Raw genomic sequence first — 24,978 nt, 5'->3', positions numbered from 1 at the left:
CTTCTCTGGAGTTAAGGCCAGTACCACAGGCACGGGAGCTTCCCTCGCTACTGCTTATCGGCATAGGCTTGCTGTTTGTACCGCTGATATCTGCTGCAGGACAATTGTGCTATTGTTTGCGGTTTTAGGCTCTCTTCCACGAAGGTTACACGGGCCTGGGATGAAAAGAGCAAGGTCACTTCTCTCCTCGGCACCCTCTCGTTTCCTACCACCTTTCTCCTTCTTTTGAACTGCCACGTGGTAGCCATCTCATCGTGCTGTCTGCTGTACTCGCCTTGCTCGTACTGTGCTCTCTGGCTCCACCTTTTATCCCTGTGGGGAAGCGGAAGGGCCGTCAGGTGTGTGGGATTCTCATCAATTGCCTGACTTTTCCCGACCCTTGTATTTGGACATGTCAGGTAAACGGCTCTAGTGTTAGTCTGTCTTCCTTTGTGTTGTGCAAAAGTGTTCATGTTGGGAAAGGGGGGGCAGTGGTTTGGAATGTCCTACGTGAGAGGATGGGGAAAAGGTGTTAAAGGAAGGGGGATACCGAGTCTCATCCGTCAGTGTCCCACTCCCAGAGGACCCCCCCACCCAATCCAGGTGATCCTCTCTCACTGGTAACCCCCAGGAACTGGATCCAATAGCGATGGCCGTGTCCTGGCCACCTGGATGACAGATCCCCGGGAACTAGCTACGGAGGGTTTCTCACATACCCTTCCACCATGCGATGTAGCCACTTTTTTTCACAGGGGAACTGGGAAAGAAAATCCACTTTTCCCTGGTCATTTCCTTTCCGCTGCTCCATCGTGAAACAATAGGGTTGTTGGTCTAGAAACCATCACATGACCCTAGGGTTGAACTCTTTGCGTTGGCTAATCCAGACTAAGGGTCAGTGGTCGGTAAGCAGAGTGAACTTTCATCCTAATAGATAGTATCTGAGATGGCTAGGGCCTAGGGCTAGGGCCTCTAGTTCCACCACAGAATACGTTTTCTCACTGGGAATAACTTGCGACTGGTGTACAGTATCGGGTGTTCTAGTCCGTCGCAGATTTGGGACAGAACTGCTCCTAATCCTGTACCACAGAGTGTCTGTAAGACAAGCTCCTTCGAGAAGTCGACTATTTTTTTAGCATTGGGTTTTGGCATAGTGTTTGCATTAATATGTTATAGCATACCTTGTCGTCCTCGTTCCACTGAAGTTTCTGGGGTTCAGCATTTTTAAGTTTCTGTCAACCGTGCCGATTTATCTGAATAGTTGGGGATAAAATATGCACCCTTGCTCCAAAGACTGCATAACTTTGAAGATCATGTCCTGGTGGCATGGTAAACTGTAAACATAAGCCATACCTGAGTTAGGGTATGGTGACCAGTATCTCTCAGAGTTATCCCTGCCATATGAAATTGATATTGCACATGTGTCAGCCTTGTGGACCCAATTTAGTTGTTGAAGGATTGCGTTATTCCTCCCAGACAATGCCCAACCCTACCCACTGGCAGGGCTGTAGCTTTGGGAGATTGCTTCTATTTGTTCCTTTGTAAGCACAGGTAACACCCTTTCACCAGGGGCAGCCACTCAACAGGAAGGTTGCCAGGGAACAGAAAATAAGGAACACAACTAGCCATAGAGAGCCAGGCCTCACACCAGGGTGCTGCATTTCTAAAGGCCTTTGTGTCACGCCTCCCCTTCCCCGTCCCTCAGCATCCACACGCCCCCCTTCAGTTTCCAGCCCCGCTCCCGCTCATGCCCCGCATAGCTCCTCGGTCCCGCCTAATACCTGTGTCCTCTCCCAACAGCAGCAGAATGTCACGGGAGACGGTGGAAGGCAGTACCCATGGCGTCTGTGGTCACGCTGGGGAATGCCGGCTTACAACATTTGCGGCCGATGTAGACCGCCACGATCACTGGTTGGAACTTCCCGGTCACGTGATCACAAGCAGCGTTGTTCGTATGGGCTCGCGACGTTGCAGGTATGATCACGTGACCTGTCACGTGGCCGATCACGCGACTAATTAAGGAAGTAGCCAGTATAAAGAGCTGCCGGCACCACAGGCCCATGCTTCTCAGCTGTGTTTTCGGCTTTCGAGTGGCATTACGTTCTTTGGTGTGTTTTTCTGGATTTCTGGATTTTGCTTACGGACCTTGGATTGCTTTTGGATTATCCTCCTGGATTTTGGAAACTTTTGGTTACTTTGTTCATGAACTACTGCCTTGTCCCACGGATTGTTTTGGATTAACCCTTGAACTTTGGAACTCTGTATACTTCACTTGGGAAGTCAAACACCTCTTCCCTTAAGGTGCAAATAACATCACAGTTCTCTACAGGTACTGACTAATACCAGTCATCTTGCTGCTGTTGGGCTCCCCGTTCCCTGACACCCATCATAGGGAGGGAGCACGAGGTGGGCTTTCCTTAATACATCTCTACAGGCTACTTTGGTAGGTGTCATTTAGTTCCTTATACTAAAGAGTTGTTTACTGTCATAGTTGTGCACTATTCTCACTTGACTGCCTGTTCCCTTGCAGCTGCCTGATTCCCTGAGCCACCTGAGTTCCTGCTTCTGCACCTGTGGCCTCAATAACTGGCCCGGGATTGTCTTTGTTTACTATCTCTGGCCGGTGCTTGGGGACGGAGGTATACATAGTCATTGCGGTACCTCATCTGAAGATTTTGACAGACTGAGAAGCCTCTATACCACTTTGGCTATGGATACCACCGCTGCTCTTGTGCAGGCTATCACGGTGTTGAGAGCTGATATGTCGGCCGCAACAGCTGCTATCCATCAGCAGCTAGATACGATACAGAGTGAGCGCCATGCCCTACCTGCTGATCCCGAGTTTGGAGAGTCCCTCCCCCCAGGCAAGCCCTCCCATTCCTGCCCCAACACCGGCACCCTTGTTTGTTCCCACTCTGTTTCCTTTGGCATCTCCCGAAAAATTCCAGGGTTACTCCCGCAAGTTCTGCACATTCCTGAATCAGTGCAAGCTTCATTTTTTGTGTCGCCCACAGGCCTTTCCTGACTCCACAGCAAAGGCTGCATTTACACTGTCACACTTGGGGTGGGGGTATAGCGGTGGCTTGGGCGAACCCTTTACTTGAGAACGACGATCCCATTTTGTATGACTTAGATCTACTCATAACGGAAATGACCAGGGTGTTCGACACTAGGCACAAGGCCCACGGGAAGTCGAGTTGTTGGAATTAAGTCCCGGGAAGACGACGCTGGTTGAGTACATCACCCGGTTCAATCAGCTGTCGGTAGAAACATCCTGGCCAGAGAATAAAAAGGCTGTGGTATTTTACCGAGGGCTTAATGATACCATGAAAGACGCATTGGCAGTGGTGCCCTCTCTACCAGCTCAGTATCCTGAATTAATTGATCTGGCCTTACAAGTAGATGCCGAAGGGCGGAGAGGAGACAGGAACTTGGAAAATCAGTGCCTTTCTCTTCGATCCCCTCTTCTAGTGAGTCCGCAGGGGAACGCATGCAAACATGGGGTGTTTGCAGCCCAATCACAGCCACGGAAAGGGAACGACGACGCTCTTCGAATGCCTGCTTTTATTGTGGGCTCAATGAACATTATGTGAGAGAATGCCCCAGGCGCCCGAAGCCCAAGTCAACGGTTTTTCAGAAAGCCCGTCCCTAGACAAGGGGGGTCGGACGGGCTCACACTTATCCTCCTCAGGGCAACCGGGTTTCATGGGACCCATGCGCATTCAGGCCCTTCTAGTTTCCTCAGACAACGCCAGTCACAAAGTAAAACTAGTCATCAATTCAGGGGCAACAGGGAACTATGTGGAAATCGCCTTGGCAGCATCACTCAATCTACCCCTCCAGAACAAGCTTCGACCAGAACCAGTCCAGGCCGTCGATGGGTCAGCTCTTGTATCCGGTCCAATCAAACAGCAAACAGCAGCTCTCATGCTTATAAATTAGGAGGTACATAGCGAGACCGTGTCCTTTGATCTGATTTCCACTCTACAGTTTGGGCTTATTCTGGGTCTCCCTTGGTTACGCACCCATAAACCCTTTATCGATTGGTATCATAGAGGTTTGTTCTTTGAATCTGTCCACTGCCAGAACCATTGTCTCACGCTCTCTGGCAAGGTCACTTCCCCTTCACAAGTCCTGGGCGCTTTAACCCAGCTACAGATCAGTGATGAACAGACTATGTACTGCGATCCACCAGGTCATGTCGTGGGGGTTACAGTTGCGACCATCCCGGCACAATACAGTGACTTCTCTGACGTCTTTGACAAGAAGTGTGTCGAACATTTACCACCACACCGGTCTTACGACTGCCCCATTGACCTGATCCCTGGAACGTCTATACCATGTGGACGGATATATTATTTGTCACCCACGGAAGATATGGCCCTAAAAGAATATATCCAGACAGCTTTGAGAATTGGTCACATCCGTCCTTCCCAGTCCCCGGCTGCTAGTGCGATCTTTTTTGTACCCAAAAGAGAAGGCGACTTGCGTCCCTGTGTGGATTACTGTCGTCTTAACCAGATAACAATCAAGAACAGGTACCCCATTCCTCTGATAACACCACTCCTTGACAATCTTACTCATGCCATTATCTTCACTAAACCGGATCTTAGATGGGCACGCAATCTGGTTCGTATAAAACAGGGTGACGAGTGGAAGACCGCTTTCTGTACTAGGCATGGTCTATATGATTACACTGCGATGCCCTTTGGCCTATGTAATGCTCCCGCTACATTCCAGAGGTTTATGAACAATGTATTTCATGACATCATAGATACATATGTCATTGTGTATCTAGATGACATCTTGATATTTTCTCCAACACTTCCATCTCATATAGGCCATGTCCGAGAAGTACTTCACAGACTCCGCGAACCCATGCGCTGTTTGAAAAACCTGAAAGTGTCTTTTCCACACCACAGAAGTGGATTTCTTGGGTTATCACATCAACTCTAAAGGCCTCTCTATGAACTCAGTCAAGGTTGACACTGTATTGAATTGGCCGGTTCCCACCACCGTTAAGGCTTTGCAATCCTCCCTCGGATTTGCGAACTTTTACAGCAGGTTTATCGCAGGGTTCTCTTCCATAGCAGCCCCCTTAACCCGTCTGACCAGTCCATAGGTGCTATATGTTTGGGCCCCAGAACAAGATGAGGCGTTTAATACATTAAAAATGGCCTTTACATCGGCTCCTATACTGCAACATCCTAACTCTGAGCTGCCTTTCGTGGTAAAGGCCGATGCTTCTTCGTTCACTTTAGGTGCAGTTCTTTCCCAGGCTTGTCCGGCCACAGGGCTCCTCCACCCCGTCGCTTTCCATTCCCGCAAGTTTACACCAACAGACCAACACTATACTGTCGCAGAGAAGGAACTTCTGGCTGTTAAGGACGCATTCCAAACTTGGAGATGCCATCTGTTAGGGGCCCGACACCAGATAACTGTCTACTCCGATCATCGCAATTTACAGGATCTAGCCAATCTGAAATGCCTTAACAGCCATCAAGTACGCTGGCACCTATTCTTTTGCCACCTACGATTTCATCATACGTCACGGCAAAACAGATGCCCTATTGCGGCTGCCAGGGGGGGATTCCCTTCCCGTATTCCCAGAGACTCTATTGGACAAAAAAGATGTTATCTGTTTATGTACCCCGCCAGTAGATCTGCTTGACTCCATACGTCAGTGGTTCTCTGTACATCCCAAGGATGCTGAAGAGTGGGCTCCAGTATTCCATGATGGTTTGCCATTCGTACAGAGCCGGTTATACCTTCCCACTCAGGAAACTCGTATTCGAGCGTTGGAATGGTCTCATGACACCCCAATAAATGGCCATCCAGGGCAGGGTCGGACCCATAAGTTATTGCAAAGATGGTGTTGGTGGCCTACCATACGCAAAGATGTGATCAATTATGTGTCTACCTGTTCAATATGTGCCCAATGTAAAAATAGGAAAGGTCGGCCTTTAGGTCTGCTTCAACTCCTACCCATTCCACCACGCCCCTGGCACACGGTTACCATGGACTTTATTACTGACCTGCCAAAGATTCAGGGCCACAACACTGTATGGGTTGTTGTAGACACGTTCACCAAGATGGCTCGCTTTGTCCCTTGTGTTGGCATTCCTTCAGCTCCGACTTTAGCCAAGCTGTTCTTTCATTCTGTCTTCTGTCTCTTTGGGTTACCTTCTGTCATGATTTCTGATAGGGGTTCCCAGTTCACTTTACGATTCTGGCACTGTCTCACAAAGCTACTAGGAATTGATGCTCGGTTTTCCTCCTCATACCACCCTGAAACTGATGACCAGACTGAGCGAGTCAACCAGTCCCTCAAGCAGTATCTCTGCTGCTTGTCCTTACAACATCAACAGACATGGTATCAAGTTCTACAAATAGCAGAATTTGCCTATAGCAACGCCCCACACTCGGCCACTGGGTTTTCCCCTTTCTATTCGCTTTACGGTCAACATCCCCGAATCCTGCCATTACCCGATTTTCAAAATGCCCTGAATCTCGCTGCTGCTGCCTGTTTTAGGGATCTGGGTAGCATACATGCTCAGACTATTGCCCATCTTGGGGAAGCCCAGGCTACCATGAGGGTCGCAGCGAACAAGAAACGTTCTCCTGCCTCATGTTACAACATTGGTGACAAGGTATGGCTATCCACTCGACACTTATATATACCTGGTTGGGGTAAATTGCTCCCTCGTTTTGTGGGTCCCTACCGTGTTACGAGAATCATTAATCCTGTGGCTTACCGCCTGTCCTTGCCTCCTATGTGGAGCATATATCCTGTGTTCCATACGTCCTTGTTAAAACCTTTTTTGCCCGGCACAAGAGCTTTACTGCCCCTGTCCCCGCTGGTTCATTACTCTGCTATAGAATATGAGGTCAATGATGTCTTGGAGTCCCGCATCAGTAGGGGAGTGCTTTACTATCTCATAGACTGGGTTGGCTTCGGTCCAGAGGATAGATCATGGGAGCCCGCTGCCAATGTCCATGCTCCACTCTTGGTTTCCAGGTTTCATAGGCTCAACCCTGCCTGCCCATGTCGGTGTGGGACCTTGCGGGGCGGGGGGGTAGACTCTGTCACGCCTATCCTTCCCCGTCCCTCAGCATCCACATGCCCCCCTTCAGTTTCCAGCCCCGCCCCCGCCCCGCATAGCTCCTCGGTCCCGCCCAATACCTGTGTCCCCTCCCAACAGCAGAGGAATGTCACGGGAGACGGATGAAGGCAGTACCCATGGCGTCTGTGGTCACGCTGGCGCTGGGGAACGCCGGCTTACAACATTTGCGGCCGATGCAGACCGCCGCGATCACTGGTTGGAACTTCCCAGTCACGTGATCACAATCAGCATCGTTCGTATGGTCTTGCGACGTTGCAGGTACGATCACGTGACCTGTCACGTGGCCGATCACGCAACCAATTAAGGAAGTAGCCAGTATAAAGAGTTGCCGGCACTGCAGGACCACGCTTCTCAGCTGTGTTTTCCGCTTTCGAGTGGCGTTAAGTTCTTTGGTGTGTTTTTCTGGATTTCTGAACTTTGCTTACGGACCTTGGATTGCTTTTGGATTTTCCTCCTGGATTTGGCGCTTTGGAAACTTTTGGTTACTTGGTTCATGAACTACTGCCTTGTCCAACAGATTGTTTTGTACTGCATTTGCATGTTCTCAATGTCACTGGGCCTAGTAAGATCGTTGTTTTTGTTCTCCTCTGTTCCCTTTCCCTGCCTGGTTGTGCTCTGAAACACTTGTGTATTAGCGCGATAGAAATAAAATATCAATCAATCAACCCTTGAACTTTGGAACTCTGTATGCTTCACTTGGGAAGTCAAACACCTATTCCCTTATAACATCACAGGTCTCTACAGGTACTAACTAATACCAGTCATCTTGCTGCTGTTGGGCTCCCCGTTCCCTGACACCCATCATAGGGAGGGAGCACGGGGTGGGCTTTCCTTAATACATCTCTACAGGCTACTTTGGTAGGTGTCATTTAGTTCCTTATACTAAAGAGTTGTTTACTGTCATAGTTGTACACTATTCTCACTTGACTGCCTGCTCCTTTGCAGCTGCCTGATTACCTGAGCCAGCTGAGTTCCTGCTTCTGCACCTGTGGCCTCAATAACTGGCCAGGGATTGTCTTTGTTTACTCTCTCTGGCCGGTGCTTGGGGACGGAGGTATACATAGTCATCGCGGTACCTCATCTGAAGATTTTGACACTTTGTTCTTGAACATGGAAGGGGTGGGGTTATAATAGTGAGGGGAACTCTATACAAGTGAAGGAGACTTTCTCTTTCCTGTTTCTGTCACTTCCTGTGCTGCAAAGCACTGTGGGTGTGACATCAGTAGGGCAAAGTCCACACATTTCAAGAGCAGGGTTTGGACCCTTGAAACAGGCCAGCTTTAGTCCAATCACCTGAAGACATTTTCATATAAAATAAGGCGTCTCTCACCACTTCCTTCAACCACCCTTGGGACTTCCTTCCTGAAAAACATTTTTTTGACCCTGCTGAAAGAGCAGCCCTTTCTTATGTCCTCCAGTTGTGAGGTGAAGGCAGGTGTTCCAAGGTAGATGTGATCTCCCTTAACCATCCCAAAGGGACCATTGAGGTTGAACTCTACTGCTGGATCATAAAACTGCCTCTTTGCAAGCCACCCTGTTGACTAGGACCTCACTGTGTTGCAGGTTCCCTGAATGTGTGTGCCAGCCTCCCCTGTATTTTGGAGCCCGAGAAGAGGGCTGACATTGGCTGGGTAGGGACACTCTACTTGTTTGTCCAGCGCTGTGATGCCTTTTCAAGGTGTATGTTTGCTCTCAATAAATACTTCTCCATACCATACCATATATTGGCCCTTTAGACCGTGGAGTGGTACTCTCAGCACCTGGAAGTCAAATCAGCCAAGGCCCCTGTTGTCGATGACCATGATCACCTCTGAGCCGTGATTCGAGTTTGTTCAATGCTATGTGATCTAGCAGGCCCCTCTGACGCTGCCCATTGGGGTCCATTGTTCTCCGACCTGCTGTTGGACCATGTTCGCAGCCGCACCATGCCAGTTGAAGCGCATCATTGCCTCGTCTCGCACCATGAAGTACCGCTGCCTTGCCCGAGTCACCGTCCGAAACATCAGCTTCTTCATCGCCGCTCCTAAGAGTTGATCGACCCGGTGTGTTCCTTGAACAGCGACCTCCAAGCCTCTGCATCAAACTGACTTGTCTGCACATGTTGGTACCAGCTCGAACGCCGTTGATCCTCGACCGACGAACCGATCTTGGTAACTGCCTGATCCGCACAGCTCAAGTAGACGCTTCGAGACCGCAGCTCCCTTCTGTTCGACCCCCAACTCGATGGCAGCTTGCCACTGGACTATTATGACTGCTGCATCCACGACCCGAGCGACGCTGTGATCAACGCCGAGAAACCTGGTTCAATGCCGTTGAACCACCTAGACCTTTGCAAAGGTGTTATGGACCAGTATCTGCCCTTCCCCTCACCTCCCACGGGTCCATCCTTGGGCCCTAGAGACTGGCTAGGTCATTTTAATCCTTTTTTGCAACCTCGAGAAATATTCTTTTTGAGCATTGTGGTCGGTCTTTTAACTTTATTTTCAACCCTGTCCCAGAGTGCTGCATCTTATCTATCTTTGCAGATTCTGTGTTCTTTCTACAGGGGTGGGGTTTTACCGTGTTTTCTAGTTAATTAATATTGTACGTGGTATGTTTGATTAAAGTGTTTATTTTTATAGGACCTTGATTGGCCATTCCTTTATTTTTGACTGTTATACTTCACTGTTTGGGTTGTTACTGAACCACATTCAAACCCCTCTTAAGAGTATAGCCTTCCCTCGACACGCATTACCACAAAAGGCGAAGGAGGTATATCTCTTAACTGTGCCTGTTTTACCTATATAATTGTGTTGGCTCTTGGTTTGTAGAAGTGTGAGGGCTGTTTGGGTGTTTTAGCCTCTACTCACTCTTGTACTCCTGCAGGGCAGAAGTCAATTTGTCACACCTATTTTTGTTGTTTTGTTATTTTTCTTTTGTAGAATAGGGAGAGTAGTTAGATTAGAATAGGATTCCGGACAGGGGAAATTATTTAATTTCAGACATCCTGACCTCCTGATGAGCACCTCTTTTAAATTGCTTCTGTTATAGAATAGGATTTTGATTCATAGATTTAAGGAAAGAGTAGTTATTTTGATTGTTCAGATAATAAAGTCTAGAAACCATGCCTCGTTGTCCGACTCCTGTTTCTGGCTTACCACAAGTGGTGTCGCACTCACATGTTAATGAAAAAACTGTATCCCAGAGCCAGACTCCCTGCAATAGCTACACCCCAGTCTATAAGTATTGACACCGTTAGCCTGCAAGAAGTAGAAATATTCGGTCTATCCCCAGAGATCATGGGGCAGAGCAGAAGGGACAGTTCTTTTTCACGAAAAAAAGGCCTCCTATATTGAGGATATGGAGGGGAGGATGGGACAAGAACGGGCCACCTTGCGATCCCTTCAGAGTCACCTTAAAATTGTAATGGAGCTGTCCCGTGCCCGTCTAAAGGCTGGGCATCAGGGGATAGGGAAAACCCAAGAACGGGTTCTTGGCAAAATGTATTTGCCCAAACAGTATGCCGATGTACAAACCCATGTGCCGTGATGTGAGATCTGCCAAAAGCTCTCAAATACCACTGTATCCCGAGAACCTTTGCAACGCCTCCCCTTTATCAAAGTTCCCTTTTTCCCGGATTGCGATGGACATTGTGGGATCGCTTGAACCGTCCAAATTTGGAAACCAATACATTGTAGCAGACAAATATATTTTTTGTATTACTTTGCTATCTAACTTAAATTATTGGCTTGCTGTGGGTGTCTCATTGAACCATTCACAACCTCCACATTTTCTTCAGTCTAGGCCATGGTCCTCTGTCACCTACCCTGTTAGAGTTTGGCTAGACTTGACTCTGAAAATCCACCTTAACGCGTGCCAGCATGATATGCCACCATGGGGGAGGGGTCACTCCCTTCATATGCCAGTCCAGCATCACATGGCTTCTTACTATTGTCTCATGCATGTTGCAGCCTGACATGCCAGGTAAGACAAGTCATCATATGCTAAATATTGTATCACATGCTGCCACAAAATGCCGAGTGCAGCCTCATACAACAGGTTATTGCCATATTATGTCAGTTATAACCTCACATTCACAAGATATTCACTGAATGAAGTGTACAGCCTCACTTGGCCAGAAGCTTGCCTACCAGAGTCCCAAATAGCAAATTCTGCCATTTTATTCCATCTAAAGCCTTACATGCTGGGTACAATCGTCTGATAAAACCTTTTATGTCTTGTTGCTACCGCTGAAGCCGGTAGGATAGCTCTGCAGTCAAGCAGAAACTGCACAAATCTGCGTGATCTGCAAGTCACAGGTTCAATTCCCAGCAAGGCAAGCCTAGCCTTCTATCCTTCTGAGGTCATTAAAGGTGTATGAATTTCGGGTGGGTATTTGTGTTTTTTTGGGGGGGTTTAATAAAGCACACCAGTTTGCCAACGACCTAATGTCAATATATAAAAGGATGAACCTGGAAATCATGGCATGAACCTGTTCGCAATTGGACTATTAATGATATTTCAGAAATGTGCACATAATTGCCACAGAACTAAACAAGCTATCGTTGGGTGGTAGCAATGAGGTTTTTATGACAGAGGTTTCCTTTCTCGCCATCTACAGATTTATGAAGTATACCAAGACTGGGCGCGGTGTACCAGAAAATTGGGTCTCATTTGAATCTGAGGTCAATGAGGCTAATCTAGAGCGACTAATTTGTAAATCCAAAGCCTCTAGAGCTCCTGGCCCTGACGGCATTCCTAATACAGTTATTAAAGAAAACCGGTTGCTGTGGGCACAAATTCAAGTTGTATACTTTTCTTATATAATCCAGACTGGTAAAATACCAGATAGTTGGCGGAGGTCCATATTATTGCCAAACTTTAAAAAAGGTGATAGATTGGAACCATCTCATTATCGCCTTTTGGCAATGATGGACTCCTGCCAAAAACGTTTTTTGCCAATATACTGCTGGAGCAACTCGCATAATGGTTGGACGAAAAAAGTATCCTGAGCATGTTCCAAACTGGCTTTAGAAAAAGCTATAATACCATCACAAATATCTCCACTCTTCAGTTTCTCTTTGGCGCTTCTGCTAAAGGGAGGAATAATAAAGTATTTTGTTGTTTTGACGATTTCACCAAGGCGTTCGATCTCGTTTCAATACCTAAATTATGGGCCAAATTGAAAAAATGGGGAATAGACCCACAATTGTTAAGTTGCATTCAATCTCTTTACACAAATACTTCAATTGCCATACGCCTGAGCTCCGAGGGTCATCTGTCGGAATTAACATTAGTCAACCTGAAGCGGGTATGCGTGTTGGGACACATTTTATACAATGCCTACACAGCTGACATGGAATCAGCCCTGGAGACCGTTCGTAACTTTCCACGTAGAATAAATGGCACTAAAGTCTTCAGCATGTCATATGCTGATGATATTATTCTCTTTGATTTGACTCAAATTGGCCTGTAGCGATCGTTGTCTGCCCTTTCTGAATATGCCAAGGAAAACAAAATGCTCATAAATAAACTTAATATGAGAACGATGTACCTTGGTAGATCTCAAAAGGTTTTGGAGAAATTTAAATGGCAGGTGGAAAAAGCGGTATTGGTTAATGTACAATGTTCTTGTATTTGGGTTTCCCTTATCACGACTAGACTGTCATCATCTTACTATGAGACCTTTTCTTATGAAAAAATATGGAAAAGATAGTTTGCCATCAAAAACTTTATTGAACATCGTGGAGGATCCAATATTGAAGGATTTGTTAAAATCCATAAGGCAAGCTCTTGAAGTCTTACCATCTACACACGTGAAATGGCTCGATAAACTAGAGGGGAAATTATTAAGAACAATTATTAACCTCCACAAATCTGTTCCAGTCGTGGCCATGAGGCTAGAATATGGCGTTTAATCCCTATACTCACTGTGGTCTCTTGGGAAGATTTTATTTTACGCTGAACTGCGCATAACAAATTGTAGTTCCAATGCGCTGTTCCAACCGTTGAGCCAAGAGATGGAGGCAGAATGTCATAATTCTTTCATTCTGGAACGTCAAGATTTTACTAAAAAACAACTTGCTGACTTGGGTCTTTATCTGGATATCTTTGAAAGTCATCCAGGTTATGAAAGCATTATTAAAGTCAAAACTGAGTAATGGGACGTGGCCGCTAATATCAATACATTTCACAACCACAAACGGTAAAGGGAGTATTGGTGCCAAAGTTTCAAGGGAGGAATCCCTCATAGTTATTTAAATGGGCTAGCCCAGAGCTGAGGGGTTTTACCATGCAACTTCGCTTTAACATCTTGCAGACTAAAGAGTTTACCAATCACTGGAAGAGCTCTTCAGCTCATGAGGAAACATGCAGATGGTGCCATCTTGAAGTGGAGTCTTGCCGGCATGCATTAACTTCCTGTATAGCTCTGGCGAACTATTACAGGAAGCGATACAGGAATTATGTTAGTTCACTAGACAATATAAGTGAGGATCAATTTTGGGCTACATTGGTGGGTGCTCATTTAGTTGTTATAAACGCTGCCGCTGTAGACATCTGGAAGTCTGTTACCAATGAGGAAAAGGATTGCCAAAGTAACTAATGAATTATGGTTTCACAACCTGACGTGATGCAATAAGTTGACTGCAATAACTTGATTCCAAATGACTATCTAGCATTCATTTTTTATGTTTTTATTACAAGTGGATGTAAAAGTTGTTAATGGAGTTCTTAATATTAATCTTTTCATGTGTGTATATTGTATATTTTGACAAATATATGTCTGCTTAAAGTTTTGTAAATAAACTAATGCACAATAATAAAAAAATAAAATTAAGAAAAGGAGAGTTGCGCCCAAGTTGCTTTAATTCAAAAGTTTGGTATTAAAAATATTCTTTCTTCTACAGCGGTCTACTTCAGAGCGCCCTGTAGGGGTCATCTATATCGGACTAATTCACTGGTATGTCCTGGCATCTCTCTCTGACTCTGTCACAAGTCTCCCCCCTTCTCATCTGTTTCTGTTGTGTACTTGCGACCTTCTGGGATTTCTTCTTCTTTACGGTCCGGGATTTGTATAGTCCCGAACGCCGGTCTTTGGCGTCCAGCGTGAGAGTAGCGGTTCAGTTTCCAGGAGCGTTCTAAAAGTCCAGGGAAATTCCAGGAAGTAATTAAGGTACGCTCGGAGGCACGGAAGACCGTGAATCGAGCGCGGAAGGTTTTCCAGGAGATTGGGGAGGAAAGGGAACAGGAGGGAATTCAAGGGACTGGGAACAAAGAATCAAGCGAGGGCCCCGATCGAACTCCGGCTAAGCACGTCACGGGGGCGTGTCTCTTTTGTAGGATGAGCAGCGTGGAACGCATAGACTGATCCAGAGTATTCTGTTCCGGGCGGCCATGTTGGAAGGATAACTGCATGCAATCCCCTGCGAGTCAGGAACCAGGAGGTCCAGAAAGGACGTAGACGACGGTTCATGACAGACTCGCTGCTTCTACTTCCTCTTTGGTTGGGACTTCTCTGGTGTTTGACAGCTCCAGTCAGTTCCACACTGCTCGCAGTGCCTGTCAATGGAGCGTCCATTGCTCTGTACGCACTCAGGTGAAAGCCGCACACTGGAGTGAGATGTAGGACATGGGAGAGCTTCTCTCTCCTTCGGGACAGCTGGCCTCAGTACCGCTTCCAGCTGTGTGTTCTCTTCATCTTCTTACACTGAAGCGGGATGCAGAACAAGGAGAGCTTCTCTCTCCCTTGGCACAGCTGTGCTCAGTACTGCTTCTCACTGCGCTTCATCTGCATCTTCCAGGAATCCCAACCTCCACCAGTTTCATGGTATGGCGTCCTGCTGTCAGCACCGCGGCGACTCCTTCCTACTGCTTCCACACGACCCACACCTTAGAGGCCCAGATCCCGCTCAGGTGTGCGTTATTACAACCACTAGACCGCTCACCACAGTTTGGTAACGCTGGACCCCTCTTCCTCATCTCAGTACTAAGATGGGACTTGAAGTTCATAATGTTCTTACTCATTTTAAGATTATTTCATTCACTCTGTTTGAGTGATTTATAGGATGTACTTTTAGAATAACATTTCAAAGGAAATAATGGTTTTCTCTTGGGTCTATAATTCAAACACAATGTAGAATTATAACTATTCGAAGTAGTTGTATTAACTCCCTGACCATTATATAGATAATGTCCATGCTTACAAAAAAGGGGTCTCATTCTTGGCACTTTGGATAAGTCTGGGAGGGGAGGCCCTACTGTGACAACATTTTATTAAATATTCAGGCACTAGAGAAATCTCATCTTCAGCAGAGGATGAATACTGCGTCCCTCCCCACGTGGGTGCTTATTCGAAGGTCTCTGTTAGTTATCCAACGGATGCTGAGTGTGGAAGAAAGAAATATTGAAATCAAAGTAGTCATGCAACTGGTAAAGCTAAACCCGTGCAAATTCGAACGTCTTCGATAGTTTAATGAACGTCACAATTGGTCCGATGCCGGCTGAGGGAGACTAAATGAACAAAAGAAAGGGATCTGAGCCCGGCAGAGGGTTGAACTGAGTCACCCGAAAAATAATGATCAGAATATAGTTTCAAAGGGATCAGAGCCTACAAGATGGGTATCCAACATTTAACTTTTGTTGAGAAAGGTCTGAGCCCGGCCGAGGGGGATCCAGGGTGAACACCCAAATAGAATACTAGAAAAGGAAATTAACTTTTTTGTGTTGTTTTTGTATACCAGGCCCTCTGATTCAAGAGACTTGTCAGAAGTAAAGAGGCTTGGACACAGAAGGTCCTGAACTGTGAAAATGGAACTACTATCCTTGTGCCGCAAAAGCCAAAGTTTGGGCTTTGCTTGAGTGACCCAACTTGCCCCGTTCTGAAATCGTGGGAAGGGAGGCCAATGGCCCGAGCATCCTAACTTATCATTTTGTGAATACATCTTTCTTTTTCATGAACATCACCCACATTATTTGTAAATTAGTAGTAAGGGTTGGCAATAGTTCTTTTTATTATAGGCTCTTTTATTTGACAAGACTCCAAAAGGACTGCATTATTATTATTTGATGGTCGTAGCTTTCACCTATCTGTAGATTTCGGTTTAGATAGGCGTTTATCACACCCTTGTGCAAGTTCAATAAACACCCTTGAACTGTGGTCTCTTGTGTCTGTTTTACCATTGCCACTGTGCATTCCTTAGACTGGCCATTTCAACACCACAGGCTGCCACAGCTACACTAGAAGGTGCCCTTTACGGACACATCACTATTCGTGTTTTTGGCAAGCATTTGCTTGGTGTTGAACACAATACCTAAACCGTTTGCTCCTATTTCTGCTTTTTTCTTGTTTCTTTTTACACACTCCTGATGTAGAAAATTAAGGTAAAGTTCTTTCAATAGTGTAGAGAGGTTATTCAATATTGTGCACAGTTTGCAATAATTGATCTCTCTTTCGCAGGCTTTAAAGGATCACCATCTAAGGAAAACGTCATCCTTCCTCTACAAATAATTCATCCAAGAGACCTCAGTTGGATTACCATTTTCACCCTCTTTGGAGACTCCACAAAAAAATTATTCTTGAGTTTCTCTTTTATTTTCACCACCTCTCCTTGGCTGCTCAGACAGTGAAACTCATTCCTGTGACTTTCATGCTGACAGCATGTTAGGGCTTCTGTCCACACCAGGTATCCCCTGCTCCTGAAGGGTAGTGCCTTGAAGGTTTGGGATACATCGTTACCATTGGCATTATTCTATGCCACCCTCGACACCACCACAGCGTTATAGCCTACCATGCCATTAATGAAAGATAAAAAACATATGAAAATCAGGCTTGTACCCATACTACAACTAGTGAGAATTATTTTTTCTTTAGCTTTTCATTTTTTGAATTGTTTTCTTTATTTCCAGTAAAAAACATTTTGTATTCTTCATTTTCTTTATCAAAAATGCAAATATTTGATAAATTGTAAATATGAATGACTTGATGGCTAATTGCTTTCTGTTTACTTTTCCTGTGGCGTTTGCAGGGTATTTCTATTGGTTTTAAACAAATTAGTTGTACTTATTGAAGCCAAATTTATTTTGTGCTAATTGAATTTAATCTTACGCTTTGCAATAACATAACTTTTAGAAATTATATTTGTGTTATTTTATAATTTGATGTTTAAGGTTTGAATTGTATGATCCAAAAACAACTCTAAAGTAAAAATTCAGCAAAATGTGCTACTTTAAGATATCTTGCTTATATTTAATGTATTATATATTTTTGATTGTATATGGAGTTAAAGGCAATGGCTGAAGACGTTTGTTTTACAAAATGTTAGCTTATGAGGGTTGGCCTTATTGCAGTTTGGTAGTGTGTTGTTATTTTTCTTTTTTATCTTTGCAGAATCGCAAGGTAAACCCATAGATAGAAGAGTATGTCCATTTTGTTTTGAGATTCTTGTACCTGGCAACCACACAGTGCGTCTTAAACCCAAGATGAAAATGACCACACAAATACGAAAGCTTCTTAAAGCGGAAGCAAAGAGCTGCAGACTCCACCTCAAGCAAATCAAACTTCTGAGGAAATACAAGCTTTCAAAAAGTGTACTGGTAAGACATGAAGTTTAAATACTTTTATTTAACTTTTGTGGCGGCACATGCATCATTCAAAAGAACATAACACAGATGTGGGAAAATACTTGAAATCCTCATAAGCTTCTCAAGACAGGCCATTGCTGGTTTCACCATCATACAAGCAAACCAACCCCAAGTCAGTGCACAATCTACAACGATGGAACCCTCTACACTGAGTTTTAACGTTAGATAATTTTTCCGGTAACGACTAATGTCGGCATAGATACTGGTTTATATGACGTTGGGGAATTCCTAGCACAATAGTTGATGAATGGAAATAAAAGATTCTGTACATTTGCGAATTGGTCTACTGAGAGAGCAGTGATCTTCTCTGCTAACAAATTATCATAAACTTAAACTTTCCCCCACCACATGTTCATGAACACCCCCTTGGATTTTTCCAATAAAGAAAATATTATTATGGCCGCCACTCGTAGATTAGTGATAAGAGTTGCTATATTTACAGATAGCGGATGTGTTCGCCCACCAGCAGAAACGAGCATGGATCCATAGGTAACAAGATTCGACAGACCAATTTAGTGTTGGATGATACCTCTTTCCAAAATCCCTGAACTTTTAAGCAAGCCCACCTCATGTGAACAAGTCAGCTCTTTCTCTGAATTCCCTCCAACAATGCTGGATGTTTCATTTGATTGATTCTTGTGGGAGAGTGGTACCATCTGTAACAAAGTTTAAAAATACAGAATGTTCTCGCGGAACACCTAGAGGAGAAGCAGTTCCACGCCCATATAAGATTCCAGACCACCTCGTCGATGTCCACTCCAAGATCCCTTTCCCAGTTATACGTATACCCACATTTCTCTACCCCGCTATTCCTATCTAATAACATGTATATAGTTGAAACCCTACCTCCAATGAGGCCTGAGATATAAGTGAGCTCCAATGTGGACAATTGCCTAGTGCCTCTTGTCTTTACCTGTGGATGGGACACCCAATGTGGTATATGGATATATTTAAACTGTGCACCCTCATTTAATTGAAAATGTGCCTTACATTGCTGAAATATAAGTGGGGAATCATTTTCACGAAGCTGTGATAACCTGTTAGCCCCACCCTGCTCCCACTGCTGGAAGGCCCCCTTTGCCATGCCTGCTGTAAAGACAAATTTACCTAATATTGATAGCATAGGAGGCCCCAATTTAGTACGCTAGACCAATAATAAATTGTCTCTGTAGATAGCAAGACATGATTTTTAAAAAATGTGTTTAGGCCTAAAAAGGGGCCAGAGACATTGCATACTCTGTCTGGGTCTGGCTAGTGGATAACATACCCCAGGGTAGTAGGGGGATATCCTAGTTAACCTGTTGTGTTTCTTGTCTCCATCTTGAAACAGAAATCTGTGCTGCAATATCATATCTATAGATCTCCAGTGCACTCCAACCCCCCATCCCTCTAACATCCGTAGGCAACACTTTTTGGGATCCTCTGCCCATGTAAAGGCAAAAATATGTTTCTGTAAAGTAAGTACACTGGATTGAAGAATTGTAACTGGGTGAACTAAGCAGAAGTACAAAAAACCGGGATCATGTTAATTTTGATATCTATAATGAAACATATCTAGGATATTTCCTAATTACACCATCTATCAATATCTTCACCAAGGTCCTTAAATAACCTTGGAAAATTGATGGGGTAGACATCCACAGGGATAATTGAACCTGGACTTTTAGGTCTTAAACACTTTCTTCTTCCCAGCTCATAGGACAGGAATTGTAACATCTGATGATTCCCAAGTACTCCTTTTCGGTCACCTTAGATGTTCACAATAGAAGTTGTCAGGGTAGATGTGTTCTTGTAGTAGGAGGCATACAACAGAGTTTGTCTTGAATGCAAGTCCCTGTTTACACACACTCCAGAATTAATACAACTCTTTAGGGAAATAAGTCAAGAGATAGCTTGCAAGGATAACAAGGTTTAATTGTACAGAATGCAAATATCAGCAAAGGACTCTGTCGTTCGAGAACGTTCTGCTTTCAGAATACATGTCAGTGCCTTTTGAGGGGCCATATCGTCATAGATGACATCAGATTTAGAGTCTAAACCCACACAGTTCATTGGGTGGACAGCATACATGATCCTGCTCCATATGGGATGCCAGGCTGCAATTGGTTAGTTTCTTCGCCGTCAGTCAGGCTCCACGTGGGTCAGGTGGGTTCATTTCGCTGTGGAGTGAAGGTCCGGTCGCTTATAAGGTACATTGTTAAATCTAAGCTAGCATACTAAGCCTACTGTTACATCAACTCAAGAGCTCTGCTTCACAAAAGTTGCTTGTGTGGCTCCCTAACCAGTGTCCTTGCTAGGATTGATGCCATGTTTCATCAAACAAATGGGCGATCAATGGCCCTCACAACTTCCCCAAGAGCGCACTGGCTGTCTACAGTTAAAGTGCCAGTATCTCACTTCCAAGCATGCTATATTGGTAATACTGGGAGTTTGATGAGTCTCTCCTACATTCCAGAGCCCGTTACTAAAACTGCATTCCAGTACTTCATGACAGTGCACAGGAGCGCAGAGCTGGCACACTCTCTCCCAGGCTGGTGGTCGGATTGCATTGGCATTCCCCGAGACGGATGCCTGTCTCAGCGCAGGGCCCACACTCGCCAAAACGACCACCACTCTCTCTGGTTCCGTGGGTGAGTTCTGCAGTTCCACACTCGGCTCCAACTTGGTCTATCGTATGTTATGTAATCTTGTACACCTCCCAGCCCAGTACTTTGGAGGGGAGGCTCTTCCCTGGGTCAGCAGTGCTTAAAATGTACATTTAACATTTTATTAAATGGTACTAGTACAGGCACCAGCACTTCCCCTCTCAGCTGCTCGCCTCAGAACATCATTATTTTGGTTGCAAGAAAACCTGCGCACCTAGCGTCATAGGAATTTGCCTTAATTTAGAACTGTCCAAGCAGTGTCTGTTAGGCAGAAATCTGTGCAGTTCCCTTAGGGACCACTGCAAAAGGCTTAGGACTACAGGTGTTGGCAGTAAACCCAATTGGTAGCAGTCTGTACCACCCAGATTTACCTGGTAGCTGTGGCTGAGCAGCCAAACTTCTCTCAAGAAGAGTTAGACAGTATATAGAGTATACAAAATGGGTACAGAGATACAGTAGCACAAGCAAACACTGACCAGAGCTTGGGTGTAAAAGTATATAATGATTTATTTAAAAACACACATGTAAAATACACTTACACTAATATGGCAAGCAAGTTCAAACACAGTTACTATCAATATATATACATCCCTGATTACTTATTGAACAAGTTTTAGTTAAAACACCACTTATTTGCAGACAGAGGTGAGCGCTTAACCTAAGATGGCACTACAATAAGTTAGTTAAAAAGGAAGAGAAAAGGTAGAATTAGGACAGCACAATACCAGCACTTTTTTTTACAAGAACCACAGCAAGTCAGAAAAAGGCAGAGTCTACTGTTAGAGCAAGAAAGTTCATAGGCCAGGCCCACTCTTGGAGAGAGCAAGACGGAATATGTCCAAGATCACACAGTTGAATAATACTTTAAAACGTCTTTGCAGATAGTTCAAAAAGGGTTGGATCAAGTCAGGAAAAGTTAGTTAGCAGGTCCCAAGTCACCCCAGGATAGAGAGTCAAGGATATACGGGACACCTTGAACAGTCTGTTGCAAGAGAGACCAGGCGGGACACAGTACCTGAAATGGTGAGAAAGCTCCAGCGAGGGCAGTTGTTCCTGGCAGCGGGTGCAAGTTAGTGCTTCATCCAGGGGAAGAGAAGATCTCGACGTGGAGGAAAGCTGGAGGTCATTGCACTGCCAGGGAAGAAACCAGCCGCAGAGTTTCCCGGTTAAAAGGTACTACCCTTTTATTCGCGGTAGTGGTGAAGCGTGGTCATTTGGCCGCCGGGGTGCTTGGCACGGGCGATTCGACCACGAGACGATCCAGGAAGGTGAAAAGAGGGCGAACTGCTTATCCCCACCAGTTCAGAGGAAGAAGACTCTCCGGGATGAAGATCTTCTCTGTCGTTGGGAAGTGGTGAGACGGTTCAGCAGGGCCCCACCGGTGGTGTCGTTGTTGCAGGTCGGCTCAGCTTCTCCCTCTTCGGATTCTTTGGTCCTGTGGCGACTTCTGAAGTTCCAGTCCCCAAAGCCCTGCTTTTATGCAGAAAACCCCCATTCATCAGTCCTAGCTGTCACTCAAACATGCTCGGCTCACCACTGGGCCAATCACACAAGAGTGCGACTTGAGTTGCCGAGGCAACTCAGTCCAGGGTGCCTAAACCCCCCTCCCACACATCCTGTAGACCCAGACAGAGTGGCACCACTTTTGGAGGCTTCTGTGCAGAAGCCAACCAAAAAGTGGAACAAAGGGCTCGACTTGGGTTGGAGTTACAGAGGCGAACACAAACGCCATTTTAAAACCGAGTCCAGGCAAAAAGACCCAACCGGGGAATAAATATTAAATAAATAACCCGGCGGTATCTTTAACATTGCACCAAAAAAGTGGTGCGTTTAAAATGAATGGGAAAATCCCATAGGAAATATTCTGGTGGAATATTTCGCGTGGTAACCACTGCCATCAGCCAGAAACTCAACGAGAGGGGACTGCACAGTGCCCCCTCGAAAAACAGACCCAGGGGCAATCTAATTACCCCTACCAGTACTTCCACAATATGATGGTTTGTACTGGTTCTGTTCACAATTTAAGACTAGTAAAGTCAATGGTGACTTTACATGCCCTGGGAGATAGTAGTCAGTCCCAGGGTATGGAGTCTATGTTTGGGGGTCACTATGACACCCCTGTGTTACTGCACTGAGGGCGCTGTGTAACACACTTACCAAAACCACATGAAACCCTATGGAGTAAAAGACCCCATAGCCGATAAAACACATTACAAAGTCAAAGGATATCTCGAATCATGTCTAAGAGTGGGAGAAAAAGAGTCTCGCTCTTAGCAGGAGAAAAAAATCAACCCCAAAAATCCAGCAACGCTGCTGGGGGACTCACTAGGTTTGGGAAATTAGCTTTAACAGAGAATTCTCCGTAACAGTGTCCTCTTCATAACATATACATATAATACAGATATATCTGTAGACTCTTAAGCTCCCCTTTTTCTCCTTCTGAGGGGACTTGGCAAATGATGCCGTTTCTTCAGCAGTCTTTTTCTTACTGATTTCAACATCGGTCTGACTTGATTGGGGTTGTTTAAGTGTATTATTGTATTTGGGTGTTGGTTTAGTTTGAGCCAGGTGAACCCACTTCCAGTCATCCAACTTGGGAATGTAGAGCCTGTACAGTGCTGCTGATACCTTATCAATCATGGTGGACAGACCGTAATAGCACACATTGAATAATTTGATGAATTTGCCATTGCACTTGAACATGTATTCAACACTGACCTCTTCCTCCCCCCCATCCTGTTTATCTGGCTTGCTGTTGTGTTGAGCCTTTCCTCAGTCTTTTGTTCGTCATGATGCGATAACCTGAAGTGTGTCTTTGATGGCTTTCACAGTTTTGGCCACATAAATGTTTGAAAATGCTGCATATACATTTGACTAGCCTAAATCAAGCAGCCAACCAGGTGTCTTTGACCTCTCCATTTCTACAAGGTAAGAGGAATATTGGCGTCCCACTGTCCACCATGTGCATCAACTGCATTTGCAAGGCCCTTCTTGATCTCACCCGTTTGGCGTCCCACTGCGACTTCTGTTTGGGGTCTAAAGGGAATTTGAAACTGCTGGTCTATTACTAACATAAAAAAGAGAAAGCTTGTCACCAGTCCTGTGAAACGCTGACCATATAGTCCACCATTTGGGTATACAAAACCTGGGCAATATGTCCTAAATGAGAAATGTATTCATAATGAATGAAGTAGAATTTCTGATAGGGAAAGCTTCAGGCTATCTACTAAAAGCATCACTCGCAACTAGCAAATGCAGATAATCTCAGGCTAGGGCATAGGGGCTCTATGAAATCGTGGTGCATCTTGTCCCAGGGCTTTCGGGGTCTAGTCTTTCTAATAACTGCCCCCTCTGAAAACGAAACAGGTTATCGTATCCCAAACATGAAAGCCATTTGTTGACATGGACTTGTAAATCTTGTTTGTAATCAGGCTGCCACTCCAGGTTAAGAAGCTCCTGCCTGCCTCAGCCAGCGCCCTTCAGCTAGCCATGTGCCCACTTCAGGGAAATTTGGCTCATATGGGTGAGGGTGACCTAGGTATGTCTGTCTGCCTGGGTGGTGTAAGGAACTCATGGTGGCAACAGTAAAGACAGATACAAGTGATCACATTTCAAGGGTGTTTATTAAACTATATAAATGGGTGAGAGAAACGCCTAATCTAAACCTAAATCTAAGATGGGAGCAAGCTACGACCATCAAATAATAATAAGGCAGTCCTAGTGTGTCTTGTCAAATAAAAAGGGCCTATACTAAAAAACCTATTGCCAATCCTTACAACTAAGTTACAAAAGAGTGTGGGATATTGTTCACCAAAAAAGAAAGAAGTGTTCACAAAATGATGAGTCAGAGTGGTATGGCTGGGTCTCCGTTACTTAGTATTGCTAATTTTGCAGTTGTATTTCACTTTAAAGTTCATTCACGGGTCGGCCGTTCTTTGTGTGTTATCCACACGCGTGCAGTCTTCACTTGTGGTATGATGCTGCTACTTCATTCACTTTAACACACAGCGGTCTCTCAGGTTGCTTGCCAACTCACCGGCTGTGTGCCCTTCTTTCTTGTTTGGCGCTTTCCAAATTTTTTGAGTCAAAGTTAGTACCCCAGGCTTGACCTCGCCTCCCCAACTCTGCCATTCACCCAGGAGGGTCGCTGGCGTTCTTGAAACACAATGCAATCTTCACTTCTGTGATATGGTCTTCTCCACTTGTCTTTCGCGTTCTGCCAGAAGCAGCAACCACCAGTAAGGAAGCTTTCAGGTTTTCGTCCTGCTGCTCTTGTCCCTTGGTCTGTTGCTCTGCTCCAGTAGGTGTGCCTTTGTCCTGGAAGTTCTGCTCGTTCTCATGTTCCATCTTGCTCAGAGTGTATCTTTAGGTGTTGCCTTTTATTCGTGTGGGGAGAGCTAATTGGTATCAGGAATATGCACTTAGAGTAAAGTACCTGACTTTGCCTGACCCAATTAGCGGGACATGTCCAGAACGGTGTGAGAGAGTCTGGGTACTCTGTCACCGTCTTCCTCGTCCCAGTGTTTGTGTAAAAAGGGGAGGAGGGTTGCAACTTTGAAAAATCCCAAAAAATTGGATGGGGTAAATGAACAAAAAAGGGGGGAATACCAGCT

The 24,978-nt window shown here is 45.3% G+C and overlaps 1 protein-coding gene and 1 long non-coding RNA gene across 4 annotated transcripts in view; one reads left to right on the top strand and one right to left on the bottom strand.

Moving 5' to 3' along the window:
- LOC138497207 (uncharacterized) overlaps positions 1-24,978 on the bottom strand; it is a 795,999-nt gene that overhangs the window by 338,376 nt on the left and 432,645 nt on the right. The gene's annotated exons all lie outside the window — the stretch shown is intronic.
- C5QH18orf21 (chromosome 5q C18orf21 homolog) overlaps positions 1-24,978 on the top strand; it is a 224,792-nt gene that overhangs the window by 39,626 nt on the left and 160,188 nt on the right. The window contains exon 3 of the mRNA XM_069620530.1: positions 17,467-17,672. Within this exon, the coding sequence (XP_069476631.1) occupies positions 17,467-17,672 (206 nt within the window). The remainder of the gene's footprint in view (positions 1-17,466; positions 17,673-24,978) is intronic.

This window comes from Ambystoma mexicanum, chromosome 5q, assembly GCF_040938575.1.
Source record: "Ambystoma mexicanum isolate Mex_15411 chromosome 5q, UKY_AmexF1_1, whole genome shotgun sequence".
Classification (NCBI taxonomy): domain Eukaryota; kingdom Metazoa; phylum Chordata; class Amphibia; order Caudata; family Ambystomatidae; genus Ambystoma; species Ambystoma mexicanum.
Note: the sequence above shows the minus strand (reverse complement) of the source record. Positions and strands in the feature narration are given on the sequence as shown.